At 32.1% G+C, this 12230-nt stretch overlaps 2 protein-coding genes across 5 annotated transcripts; both read left to right on the plus strand.

The window, feature by feature from the left end:
• Window positions 1-3150: 3150 nt before the first annotated feature.
• LOC102584037 (uncharacterized) lies at window positions 3151-6533 on the plus strand. The gene is made up of 9 exons (XM_006342994.2): window positions 3151-3329; window positions 3711-3787; window positions 4045-4273; window positions 4543-4697; window positions 4798-4843; window positions 4925-5016; window positions 5117-5213; window positions 5849-5905; window positions 6169-6533. The coding sequence occupies exons 1-9, from the start codon at window positions 3192-3194 to the stop codon at window positions 6277-6279; spliced, it is 1002 nt and encodes a 333-aa protein (XP_006343056.1). The 5' UTR covers window positions 3151-3191; the 3' UTR covers window positions 6280-6533.
• A 1478-nt stretch (window positions 6534-8011) lies between these two features.
• On the plus strand, window positions 8012-11225 carry LOC102584357 (cytochrome c oxidase assembly protein COX19-like). Of its 4 annotated transcripts, none has more exons than XR_001472955.1 (4): window positions 8012-8196; window positions 9373-9604; window positions 9768-9865; window positions 10855-11225. XR_001472955.1 is itself a non-coding variant. In XM_015306777.1 (4 exons), exons 1-4 carry the CDS (start codon window positions 8187-8189, stop codon window positions 10955-10957), a joined length of 300 nt encoding a protein of 99 aa, XP_015162263.1. In that variant the 5' UTR covers window positions 8019-8186; the 3' UTR covers window positions 10958-11225. The 4 variants fall into 4 exon arrangements, 2 of the variants coding, with proteins under 2 accessions (XP_015162263.1, XP_015162262.1); XM_015306777.1 differs by having other exon boundaries at window positions 8019-8196; window positions 9516-9604; XR_001472956.1 differs by lacking the exon at window positions 8012-8196 and adding an exon at window positions 8802-8986.
• The last annotated feature ends 1005 nt before the right edge of the window (window positions 11226-12230 follow it).

A 12230-nucleotide genomic window follows, 5' to 3' on the forward strand; every position in this document is an offset into this window, starting at 1 on the left:
TTTTGCTTGTTTCCTTGTTAGAGGCTGATTAGAATTGGGCCGAGGCAAATAGGCCTATAAAATACATATAAGGCCTTAGGTTTACTAATCCATATATATCCCCTTTTACAGTTACATAATTAATAGGGAAAATTATATGAAACAACAAACTATTAATTCAAATTAAATGTTATAGCCATATTTTTTTTATTGTAATTCGCAGCAAACATTCCATGTTTTTTGTCATCCCATTTGTATACTGAAATATACAAATAGACTCATTCGGTATACACATGTGTTGTATAAAAATTAATCGCAGGACCCATTTGTAATATACAAATAGACCCATTCGGTATACATATGTGTTGTATATATGTAGTAATTTTGTTTATATACAATTACTATGTTTTAGTTTGTATACCGAAATATACAAATACAAATTTTTATGTATATGTATACCGAAATATACAGATTAATAGTCATAGCAAACATAAAGTTTGATATGGAGCGCAATTATACAAACTATAATTATAACATACAAATATGATTTTAATGTTTGTTAAACCTAAAATTTACTCTAATTAATAATCTCTCTTTTTTTTTTTTAATTATTCAATCAAATATGAAGCACGTGAAAGAATATGCTAAGCTTCTAATGGTCCCAATAGATGAAAAAAGAGGCATATCACAGTTCAATTTCACTCGATCTTGAGTTGCTACATTGAAGAATATTATCGACGAATTGATGGATTTGGGCTACGATTTTGCTATTTACAACAAATTTACCAAACAAATTATGCTTAACAAGTGCAAAATTGATCGTCATGATTTCAATAGTTATCACTTGCGATGTGTAAAGACGCTCGATGAATTTAAAAGGAATGGTAATAATTCTATGGTTATTTTCATGTTTCAAGCTTCACAAAGACGTGCATTTATTTATCAAACAAGTGTCTTGAATGATTTGGATCAGTATTGATTGTTTTTTGACAAATCGGATTGTTTCCCTACACAAGGTTATGAGCCCGTTTTCGATTAGCTGATTAAAAGTGTTTCGCGATTGATAACATTATAATTTTAGATATTGAAGTTTGTTTTATAATAGTCACCTTCTTTTTGCTTGCCTTTTTTGCGCATAGTTTAGAGTTTAATTTGCACGAAAAAGAACTTGATGGAATCTTTCATCAATTTATTATGTTCTCAATTTTCTTCATCGCAGGATTTTGTGACTTAATTTCCTTAGGGTCGTTCATCGTTTCACGTGTAAAGTTTTGTCGTAGGAGCTCATTATTTGTTTTTGAATACCCAATTTAATTTGAGAGAATATTTGATATCCAAAATATATTTATATGTAACCTTTCGTAAAAAGTGAGATTTGTATTCTTGAAAATAAGACATGTTATTTGTTATAATAAATAAATATAATCTGACATCTAGAATTCAATATATTGTCAATTTGAATATATTAGCAATATCCAAGTTAAATATGTATATCCAGAAGTCCTCAAGGAAAAACTATGGGAACTTGAATAAATTATTATCAGAGATAATATTATTAAGTACTCAAACAAAAAAAATTAATTTAGTATGAATTAGATGGGTTGGATTATGACCCAGCTTTAGCCCATTTTAATCCAAGTCATTTCAACTCAAGTAACTTTTGAACGGGTCAATTATCGCTTATATATTAACTTAATCTCCATCCATTTAACTCCTTAATTAAAAATATTTGAAAGTTTTATTTCCCTTAATTTTTTATTTTTGTTAACCTCAGCAACATATGGTAATGGAGTGGGATGGACTAAAGTGAGTTTGTTCAACTAATATAGTTGAGATCATTTTGCTGCATAACTACGTAAGTTAAACCTTTAATTAAATTTTGAAGGAGTTGCTTAGTCGCCCCTTAATTTCCCCAAAAGTATGCAAGTTGTTGATCAATTGATATCTTCCTCCCTATCCACATACCCCTAATTAAATTCTCTAACCATAATTTATTAAAAATCCATTAATAAATTATCATATTATAAAAGGCATTTTATAATAAAAGAACTAAAAATATATTTCATGAGGAATATAAGCTTTAATTAATTAGAATAAACATTGTTATAGTGGTTGATCAATATTTTCTGTTTTTTTCTTTGGAATGCGTGTCACATACATATATTCTGTTTGAATGTTTCGGTTAGATAATATAGCACGAAGTTTTAGCAGCTTAGCACGTCTGTTTTATAAGGAGAAAAATGGTTTCGTTGCATCACAACATCATCATGCACTTTCAACTACTTTATTCCACCCATTAATTTGAAACTTTACTAATGTAGCTATCTCATGAGTTTTGTATAGTTTGACCAACATTAAAAAAAAGTGTCTTAAATAGTAGTTGTTTTGTTAAGATATTTGTTTTTCAAATATTTGAGGTTTTAGAAAAATAAGAAATGGGCGGGTTCCCCTTTTTTGCTCCTCAGACTATAGGGTATTAGCAGCCGTTTTCAATTGTTGTTTCCGATAAAAGAAATATTTAGACAAATATTAAAGACGTTTCACTTTTTAATTAAAAAGGCTTGTAAAAATATAAAATGACAAATAATATGAAATTAGAGAAAGCTCTCACTATCTATATTCTATTGCAAAGTAGTACAAGTTATATAAAAATGTTGGACAAGTTACTAGACTTTGAATTGAATAAATCAATCTCCAGTGCTTAATACTAGAGCAATAATCCATATGAATTGTATAAGAACAAATATAACTTTAGCTTGAGTCGTTTTTAGGGCCATGGGGGGATTTTTTACCTTATTTGATTCGTTTTACATATGTAATTAATCTTCAAATGAATAAGCGGAAATTATGAACTATACATCATATTTAATTAAGTAAATATTAAGTGATTTTTTATGTTCTTTTCCAATGTAATTATTTTGACAGGATTTTTAATTGAGCAATTTGAATTACATATCAGTCCAAATATTCATGAATGAAATAAGTTGAGGTGAATTGACTAACTAATAGATGAGCAGGTCAATAATCCGTTCAAAAATTGAGGAAATTATTGCTATTTTACCACTAGAATGGTAGTTGATTTTTTAATTTTTTTTAAAAAGAGAAAAAGATAAAGAAGAAGAAAATTAAAATGGAGAACGTGCGTGCTGCTTGCGTATAAATAGAAAAGCCATAGCCTGGCGTTGAGAATGAAAATTAGCTGAGAGAACACAATGGAAATTTCTTCTGATTCCAGTAGAATAGAGGAAGAGTATCGGTCGCTTCCTCCTCTCTATTTCATTTTGACGCTAATTTGGTTCATCTCCGTCTGTTCCTGGACTTTCAACACTTGCAAAAATCGCCATTTTCAGGTCTATTTCATTTTCTCTTTCTGCTCCTTTTTCCCCCTCTTTCTAGTTTCGCTTTATGGAGAACGAGTAATTTGATGCATCTGATAGTTGAAGACACACTTACACAAATTTTTCGCTGTGTTATTATGAACTTTTTGTGTTATAATTCCTTCGTTATTCATACATGAATAAGCTACTCGAATTGATTCGTTGCCTATACGGTTTATCGAGGTTTTATGTAACGTCGTTAATCAATTTATCCGAGTTATGCGCTTGGAAGTCTTCTTTGTGCAAATAATTTAGTAGTTTTTTAAATTCTGTATAGTATTTCCGATTTATCCTTTACTGTCGAACTGTTAAAGTAATTTGTTTAATTTTGGTTGTTTATGTGCACTAGAACAGACGAACAGATTGCAATGGACGCTGGCTACTGTTCCACTGATCAAAACTCTGCAACTTACCCTATCTTTCCTCTTTTGGTAAGGCCTTTTGTCATTTTTATTATTTTAGGTGTAAAGTGAAGCTTTCCTCCAAATTTGACTGTTTGATGCAAATTTATGAAAATTCGATTTCCACTTCAATTTGATTACCTAACCATGGGATGCTCAATAGTTCTGTCTGTGCTCTATTTCTCGAACGAAACAACTACTGTGGATAAAGTCACTGTGAAGTTAAACTTGCTCATTGGAGGTTTTGTTTTTTTCTTATTGTTCTTCTATTTGATGTTGCCTTGCAGGTATTCATGCTTTTATCATCATGTGTGCTCTCTGTGGATATCATTTGGTGTCTATGTTACTGGAATTCTGTTCCAAACAGTAACTTTTGTTTCGTTCTTGCTCATTTCTAATGGATATTGCATCACGTGTGAGCGTCTTTCAATACAAGAGCGCCGCATCACAGCTGCGCTTGGATGTATTTTCTACTTGACTCATGTCGGCTATAGAGCTTCTGTACCTTATTTCTCTGTGAGTCCACTATGTTCTTTTGACTTTGAAAGAGTGCAGCATTGCCTTCTGCATTATCGCACTATGAATTAGTCGTGCAGCATTGTCTTCCATATTATTGTTTTGTTTTAATTTCTTTGTCAGACTGAGAATTAGTAGTGCATTATTGCCTACTGCACTGTTTTTTTCATTTAATTTCTTTTTAACAATACAAATTAGTTGTGTAGCATTGCCAACTTCTTTATTGTTTTCACACATGATATTAATTTTCTGTTACGTATGTAATACAGGTACTCCTCACAGTTGGCTATGTCATTTCATTTTATGTAATATTTAAGCACATATCGCAGAACTTAATAGTTCTGCAAGAACAGTTGACCTTTATAGAGGATGAGGAAATCCCTGCAATGCATGAAGCAATCTACACAAAGTATACAATGCTCAAGTATGCAATATTCACTAATTTTAATATGGTATCCTATATTTCTGGACTCAGTGTCTCATGAATTATTGGGTTTTAACTCTTTATCTATGTGATTATCCAGAAAATTTCGAAATGCAATGCATATGATGGCTGTGGCAGAACTGGCGGTATTGACACCCACCTTTATTTGTTCTTAGTAGTTAGTTTTACTTTAAAATCTTGTGATAATCAGGTATTTTAATTTTCAGATTCTTATAAACGTCGACAATTCAATAGGTAACTACTGGCTCCGATTGTTGGTTCGAGAATGGGCACAGTTTTGTATACTCTCTTACATTGGGTAAGTGAAAATTTCTGCCAGTTTTCGGGTTTATTTTAGTAGAAAGAATTCCTTATCAAGTTGTAATCTGAGAATATCATTAATATTTTATTTACCTCAGGTGGACCTTCAGGTCAAAAGACTTAGCACCACGCTTTTCTGTTATGCCTGTAATAAAGTCTCTCGGGGAGAGAATGGTACCTCCTATTTATAGCATTGTAAGTGTCCTTTGATACCATAATTCTAATTGCCTTGCTTAGAGTTGGCTGATCTTGGTGAATATTGTCTATCTTTTGTCTAAGGTTTGATATTAGCAAAAAAAAAAGTGGAAGTGGTATGAGATGATGATCATCTCCTTGTTTGACAAGAGCAAGGGAGATAAAAGAGAAACTTGATCCGTACATAATGATTTCTAAATAGTCAAATATGATAAAGAAGAAACTTTTAAACGTTGTCCTTTCTCTTTCAATTTCTCGCGCCTTCTCCCCACATATTTGGAGACCTTAGCCAGATCTTTATTCGAAACTTTACCCCTAACAACTACCACCAGCAAGGAATAGCTACATATAGAATAAACATGTGTTCCCTTAGTCCCCTCTCCAATTTTTCATATAAATTCTTATTTGTAATTCAGTGCAGCCTCTCCTGAACATTTAACATTTTGTAGTTTCCATAGCTGCTTGTAATTGACTATTTTGATTTTAATTAGCAGCATCATGAATTAAAGAAACTTTAAGGTAGGCATATGGTTTGTATTGGAGCTGGATTCAGGAGTATAACTCATAATATCTACTTGTACATATACTGCTTGAATGAATCCCCAAACCTCTAATCTTCAGTTGTGATACTGCAGGAAATGGATGCAGCTACTTTTAAAGACTTCAGTACTCATGGATGGCATATAGGCGTGGTGAGTATTCATTCATGAGATTTGTTCTCGAGTTCCCCCCATCTCTCATCATTTTCAATTTTTCATAACTTCTTCTTGGTGTTATTGTATTAACTAACTGCCAATTAGAACTTGATTCAAGTTTCTACAATTTCGACTAGCCAATTTGTTTCCTACACATGTTTCTTGGCAGAATGGTTTATAATCTTCATATTGTTCACTATTATTTTTGTTTAACGGATGATATTTGGTATCTGAACTGAAATTGAATTCTAATCTTGCAGCCAACTTCACCCAAGAAAGGAACTTTAAAGAATTCAGTCTTAGTGGTAGTTCAACAGCCCCATGTGTGTAGATTGACACCACCTGACACTCATTCTCAGACTGTAGCTTAGCTACTTTTGCTGGAGATGTATATTATTCATTTGTTACCAATCGTAACAGAAGCCAGGTTCAGGACATCCTGCAGATCAAGCATCCATCTACTTATAGGAAAAGAGGATTATAACCAGTATTTTCTGTAAATCTTTGTACACATCTCTACTGAGGAAACCTCAGAGGTTTCGGCTGTAAACTGTATATTGTTCCCTCGATATTGTCTGCTTCAGGTGTCCATATTTCAATGGTACAAAACTCACTTTGCTGCAAATACACTGTGCTGGTGTTCCTCTAGTTTGCAGCTTAATAGTTCCTTATTTTCACTACTGATATTGTAGTTTCTATGAACAAAAAAAATTAAAAAAATTGTCTGATTCAAATACTGAATATTCCACGAGGATGTATTCCCAATGATTAGAACATCAGGCAAGATTCTGCAGTGGACGTTGGAAACATCTTACTGCAAGAGCATGTTTAATGTCTTTGGAAGATTTGAAAAATTGGGTTTGGAATTTCTTTTCTTTAAGATAGAAGTTAAAGGAGTACTTATTTTGTAAAAAAAATTCAAACAAACAAAACATAACAGAACTCGCAGAGACTATCTTTGGGAAAAAAAAAACGAATGACACCTGGTGTTCCTTTATTTCTTTCTTTTTATGAGGGTGCTAGATGAAATTTTTTATTATGGATGAGGTACAACTGGTACTAGTTGTATGAGGGATTATTATATTAACATTATATTCTGATTCATGGGCCATACTTTATTTTCCTTCCTGCCCTTTTGTTTCTCTTTTTTACTCTTCTTCTCTTTCTTCATTCCTCTCGTTTTATGTTTTTTTTTTTTTTTAATTTTATTTTAAAATCAGTTCAACTTCTCCTTCAGTTTATACGAATGAAAATAATTATTATTCTTATACTTATTTGTTTTATAGAATATATTTTCCAAATTATAATTTTCAGTATTATATAATTAAGGTCCCTATACTTAAAGGCTATGAACATAAAAAAATTCAAGTTAATTATTTGAATGGTCACTTATGTCGTGAAAATCGACTACTAAAATTATTTTTATTTCTTTTTCTCTCATTTTTCATTTATTGTACTTTAAAAAATTTCGTCTTCATATTTCGTGTCTTTTTTAACTTCTACTTTTAGCACCCATTTAAGCCAATAGCCTCATACAACTAGTACTAGTTGTGCCTCATACATAATAAATTTTTCGTGCTAGATGGGGGAAATCGCGGGATTAGTTATTTCATAGAGAAGGTGAGATAATTAATTTTATCTGATATTTTTATTTATCCCATCCCACTACCAAAAGATCCCAAGAATCTTTGAAGGACTGTAAGTTACTTATAAGACTTAATTACCATTAAACCATGAAAAATGAAAAAAAAAAGAGGAGAAACTATCTAATTACACAAATATTTCTATTATATTTATTAATTTTTTCTATAGTTTGAAATAATTACATTTTATCTCACTAATTAATAATTTCATATCACATTATAAGCCATATACATCTAGATACACGTGTTTAGCTACCATATACACTGAAATAGGGAAAGAGACGAGCGAAAACATAAGGAAGGCAAACAAAATTTGTATATGTATCTTAGATACCTATGAATCACACAAAATATATGTATCTAGAACAAATTAAATATAATTTTGACCATATGTATTTTGAAATACATGTATTTGAACGTATATGAATTAGTTTCTGAGTCCAAGGAAAAAACCCTATAAAAACGAGCACATCTTGTATTTCAGAAGGGTTGGGCCTCCGATCGAAGCCCAATTAAGAACTGCTTCTTTGCCTCGTTGGTTTTAGAAGTCCAGCCTGTAATGCTTCTCTGCTCCGTCGTTATCAGACTTTCGGGCGAAATCACGCTGTAAGATACAACAAATCAACATCTCCGGAATGAGTGCAGGTAAATTTACCCTCTTGATTCCCACCAGTTATATGCGAATTTCTCACGATTATGTAGTTCTCAGTGAAAATATATCTTAAATAAGCACAAATTTAGCTTAAACTGAGTCAGTAGGAAGTTTAGTTGTATTCTGTTTCAATTTTGCTTGTGTTCTTCATATGTCCTTTTTATTCGCTAATATTATGGGTAAATTTGATTTATATAACTTATCGGTAAAATGTTGAGTTTAGGGGGACTTTATGTATTTTCTGTTAACATTTTGAGTTTGTTATTTACTGAAACATCAACCTTTGAACAGTACAAACAATTTATCAAAGGTAATCAATTACTTAGTATGAATATCTATTAGATTGCCAATTAGTTAAGGAAAGAGCAAAATATATTTTTCTGAAAGTAAATTGCTATGAGTTTCAGCATCATATTTTATTATTTTCAGGTGAAAAGCATGTTATCCCTTTGGTTGGATGGTGCATGTTACCTCAATGTGGTCTTGATATGACTATGAACCGTTTTGGAACCAATTCTAAAGAAAAGTTACATAGGTTGATATCTGAAGTTTATATGATATTCAGCTTCTTATAAACAAACAAACATAATATGGCATGCATTAAATAAATTCTCTTTCCTTTTTTTTCCCATTGTCATTTAAAATATTGTGGCCTAGCGGTTAATGAAGTTGGAATTGATCATGGAAGACTAGGGTTCATCGGAGTAGAAACAAAAAAATTAGGTACTTTCTCTCCGTTTGTGGAAGCCAGTAGAGAGTTGCCTGGAATGTGTGTGGTGGGAGGTAACAAGTACCTAGTGGATTAGTCACGGTGTGTGCAAAATGGTCCAAACGCCATCTTTATAGAGTCAATTCCATGGAGTTTTTATTTTTAAAATCACTCTGGTAATTGATCCTTTGTCCTCACTGTGAAACTTCCGAGTTTTCAATTATTAATCAAGGAAAGTTTGCCAAGAGGATGAAATTTTCATAGGAAATTGAAATTGACACAACAGACTTTTTTTTTCCTTTTTTGGAAGGCAAAAGGTATTTCAATTCCTTATCATGATGAAAGACACAATGCAAAGCCATTTTTGATTTTTCAAGACATTCTGGAAGGACAAACTTAAATAAGCCATTCAAACTAATCAAGTGGTAGTATAAAAGCATTTTTTTTTCGTTTCTTTTAGAAGCACAAGGGATTGCGCATATTTCAAAGCCACGGTTGATGCGCAGCAACCTAAACCAGAGGGAGAGTCTTTGTAGTCCTATTTGTATGTATTTCCTTATTCTTTACTCTTGTGTTTCAAATATTTATTTCAATTCTTTGAAGGGGGAGCATTTGGTGGAAATAGAGGACTGAGACCGGTTCCACCAGAGAAAGGAGTTTTCCCATTGGATCACATGCATTTATGTGACGTGGTAGAGTCCTTTCACAATTCTCATGGTTAATTTCTTTTGTGATGCCTTCTGTGTGTCACTTCCTATTTTAATTAAGAAAAAGTGATTTTATTTTTGTGATAGAGCATAGGTTTTCCGTGGTACGTTTTCTTGTCTTATTTGTTTTCTCTCTGGTTCATTTTAGGAGAAGAAGGAATACCTCAATTGTCTTAAATCCGCTGGGCATAAATCCGAGGAGTGTAGACATCTCTCTAAAAAGTACCTGGAGTGCCGAATGGAGAAGTAAGTTCATTTGATTGGTTCGGAAAACTTGTTACACTACTTCAAGTGTTAAAAGTATACTTTAGCACACAGCTTAATGTAGTCATCAAAGGTCTTTACTTGCTTTGGTCGCTGCACTACAAAATGTTCCAGTTTGTATAAATTCTATATAGCAAGTTTATAAATTCATCTTCTATATTCACAAATATGTGCAAATTATGCCTCGTAATGTATCTGAAAGAGTGCTTCCCCTAAATTTTGTCCACTGGAGGAAAAGGTGAAAAGTTTCCTAACGTAAAACATGATCAATTATATGAGGTGGTTATGTCTCAACAGTCAATTGATATGGTTATGCTCCTAGCAGAGGATGATGACAGCATTAGTTGGAATCAGGCTCTTGTTTCTCTCTCATATTACTTCATAGTGCAACTTCAATTTTTTTCTATCAGACTTTACCAGGAAAAATTCTTCCATTTGGTGTTTTTTTTATCAGTTATGTGATGCATATCTTCATAAGAGATGAACAATGCAATATTGGTGCTCGTTGATTTTGAATTTGTTGCAAGTCATCTGCTGTATGTGAGAGTTTAATTTGGACCTTTTGCACTTTACATAAGTAGCAGTATTCTGAATATTGTTTTCAATGTATTCCAGCAGTAGATGCGCAATTTGAAGGGAAGAATTCCTCCTTAAACTATAGGAATATAGAAAGAGTTCTAGGATAATTCCCCATATAGTTGAAGAGAAGATCTCAGGAAGTACAAACCTTGATATTCTGAACACGCCAAAGTCTGAAATACCTTCTCTTTTTCCTTTGAAACAACACGAGGCTTTGTTACAACATTTAAACACACATTGATGGTTTTTAGTGAGATGGTTTGACTAATATGTGCTGTTTTTAGGTCTTTTCTGTTATGTAATCTATCTCTATGTTAATAAACAACAATTGTTCGTCATAGTATAGGAATTTAGACAGCAAATAAATGATTGCTTCATTAGCGCAATTGCAGGAATTTGATGGCAAAGCAAGACATGTCAGAACTTGGCTTTGGCAAAAATGTTGATGCTGGAACTAAATCAGAGGAAAAGACAGAACAGACGAAAGAGAAATGAAGAGTGAATTACTTGCTGTGTACTTCTGAATAGTCTGGCTGTGAAACTCCAGGCCGACAATAGTCGAATCTCCACAATTTCTGTCAGTTCTATGTGGAGGTGCACATTTTTCCTCTCAACCTTTTGTAACGTTTTTATTTCTTTCTTCTCCTGGATCCTCTCTGAACTGTAGGAAAAAAATGTATAGGGAGAGGGGAGAGAACACGAAAGGAAACTGAGTTTACAATGTTATAAATGAGAGAATAATCTTGTTTGGAAATTGATATAATTCAGAGCAATGTGTAGATGTCATTATTTTCCTTTTACAGAAATTAGAGAAAATGAAAGTTTGCTATTTGGAAATTGATATAATTCAGAGCAATTTACTGTAGATATGACTGCTTAATCACCCTTCAGAGACTGTCAATCTTTATAATAAGTTTGCTATTTGTAACAGTAGGTATTGGTGACGAAAAATAAAAATCAGTTTGGTGTAATTTTGAATTTCTTTTCAAGTTAGTTGAAAAGACTGGATATAGAGATAGAGACGCCTTGTCGGTATAAGACCAAATTCCGCGCCTTTTAGATTTGTATTTCAAAAACATTATGATACTCGATTGTGACTCATGTTATGGAATTCGCATATTAACGTTATGATAGAGATAACATCTTCTGAATTATTTTATTTTGTATGGAAAGTTAATTTGCACAAATTAAATTGTGACCGAATCTTTTAATTAATGTTGACACAATGCTTACTTTTTGTCCTTCCTCTTGAGTTAAAAGAGTTAGGAACAACAAAACTCATATTTTCATCTTTTTCACATTCTCTACTACTCAAAGTTTCTCTTATAAAATTCACATATTAACTTTATAATAGAGCTAATATCTTCTGAATGGTTTTATTTCATATGGAGAGTAGATTTGTGCAAATTAAATTGTGACCTCATCTTTTAGTTAATGTTGACACAATACTAGTTACTTTTTTTCCTTCCTCTTAATTTAAAAGGGTTGGGAACAACATAACTCATATTTTTAATCTTTTCCACCTTTTCTACTGCTCAAAGTTTCTCTAATAGAATTCGCATATTAACTTTATAATAGAGCTAATATCTTCTAAATGATTTTATTTCATATGGAGAGTAGATTTATGCAAATTAAATTGTGAACTCATCTTTTAGTTAATGCTGACACGATGCTAGTTACTTTTTTGTCATTCCTCTTAAGTTAAAAGGGTTAGGAACAACATAACTCATATTCTTAATCTTTTCCACCTTTTCTACTACTCAAAGTT

The sequence above is a fragment of the Solanum tuberosum genome, unplaced genomic scaffold (genome assembly GCF_000226075.1).
Source record: "Solanum tuberosum cultivar DM 1-3 516 R44 unplaced genomic scaffold, SolTub_3.0 scf00040, whole genome shotgun sequence".
Classification (NCBI taxonomy): Eukaryota; Viridiplantae; Streptophyta; class Magnoliopsida; order Solanales; family Solanaceae; genus Solanum; species Solanum tuberosum.

Excerpts from the sequence above, each read along its gene's own strand:
- LOC102584037 (XM_006342994.2), top strand. The coding sequence starts at position 3,192 with ATGGAAATTTCTTCTGATTCCAGTAGAATAGAGGAAGAGTATCGGTCG. Across the intron at positions 4,274-4,542 it reads CTTCTGTACCTTATTTCTCT|GTACTCCTCACAGTTGGCTA; the intron begins GTGAGTCCACTA and ends TATGTAATACAG. Across the intron at positions 5,017-5,116 it reads TGTATACTCTCTTACATTGG|GTGGACCTTCAGGTCAAAAG; the intron begins GTAAGTGAAAAT and ends TATTTACCTCAG.
- LOC102584357 (XM_015306776.1), top strand. Across the intron at positions 9,605-9,767 it reads ACATGCATTTATGTGACGTG|GAGAAGAAGGAATACCTCAA; the intron begins GTAGAGTCCTTT and ends GGTTCATTTTAG. Across the intron at positions 9,866-10,854 it reads CTGGAGTGCCGAATGGAGAA|GAATTTGATGGCAAAGCAAG; the intron begins GTAAGTTCATTT and ends GCGCAATTGCAG.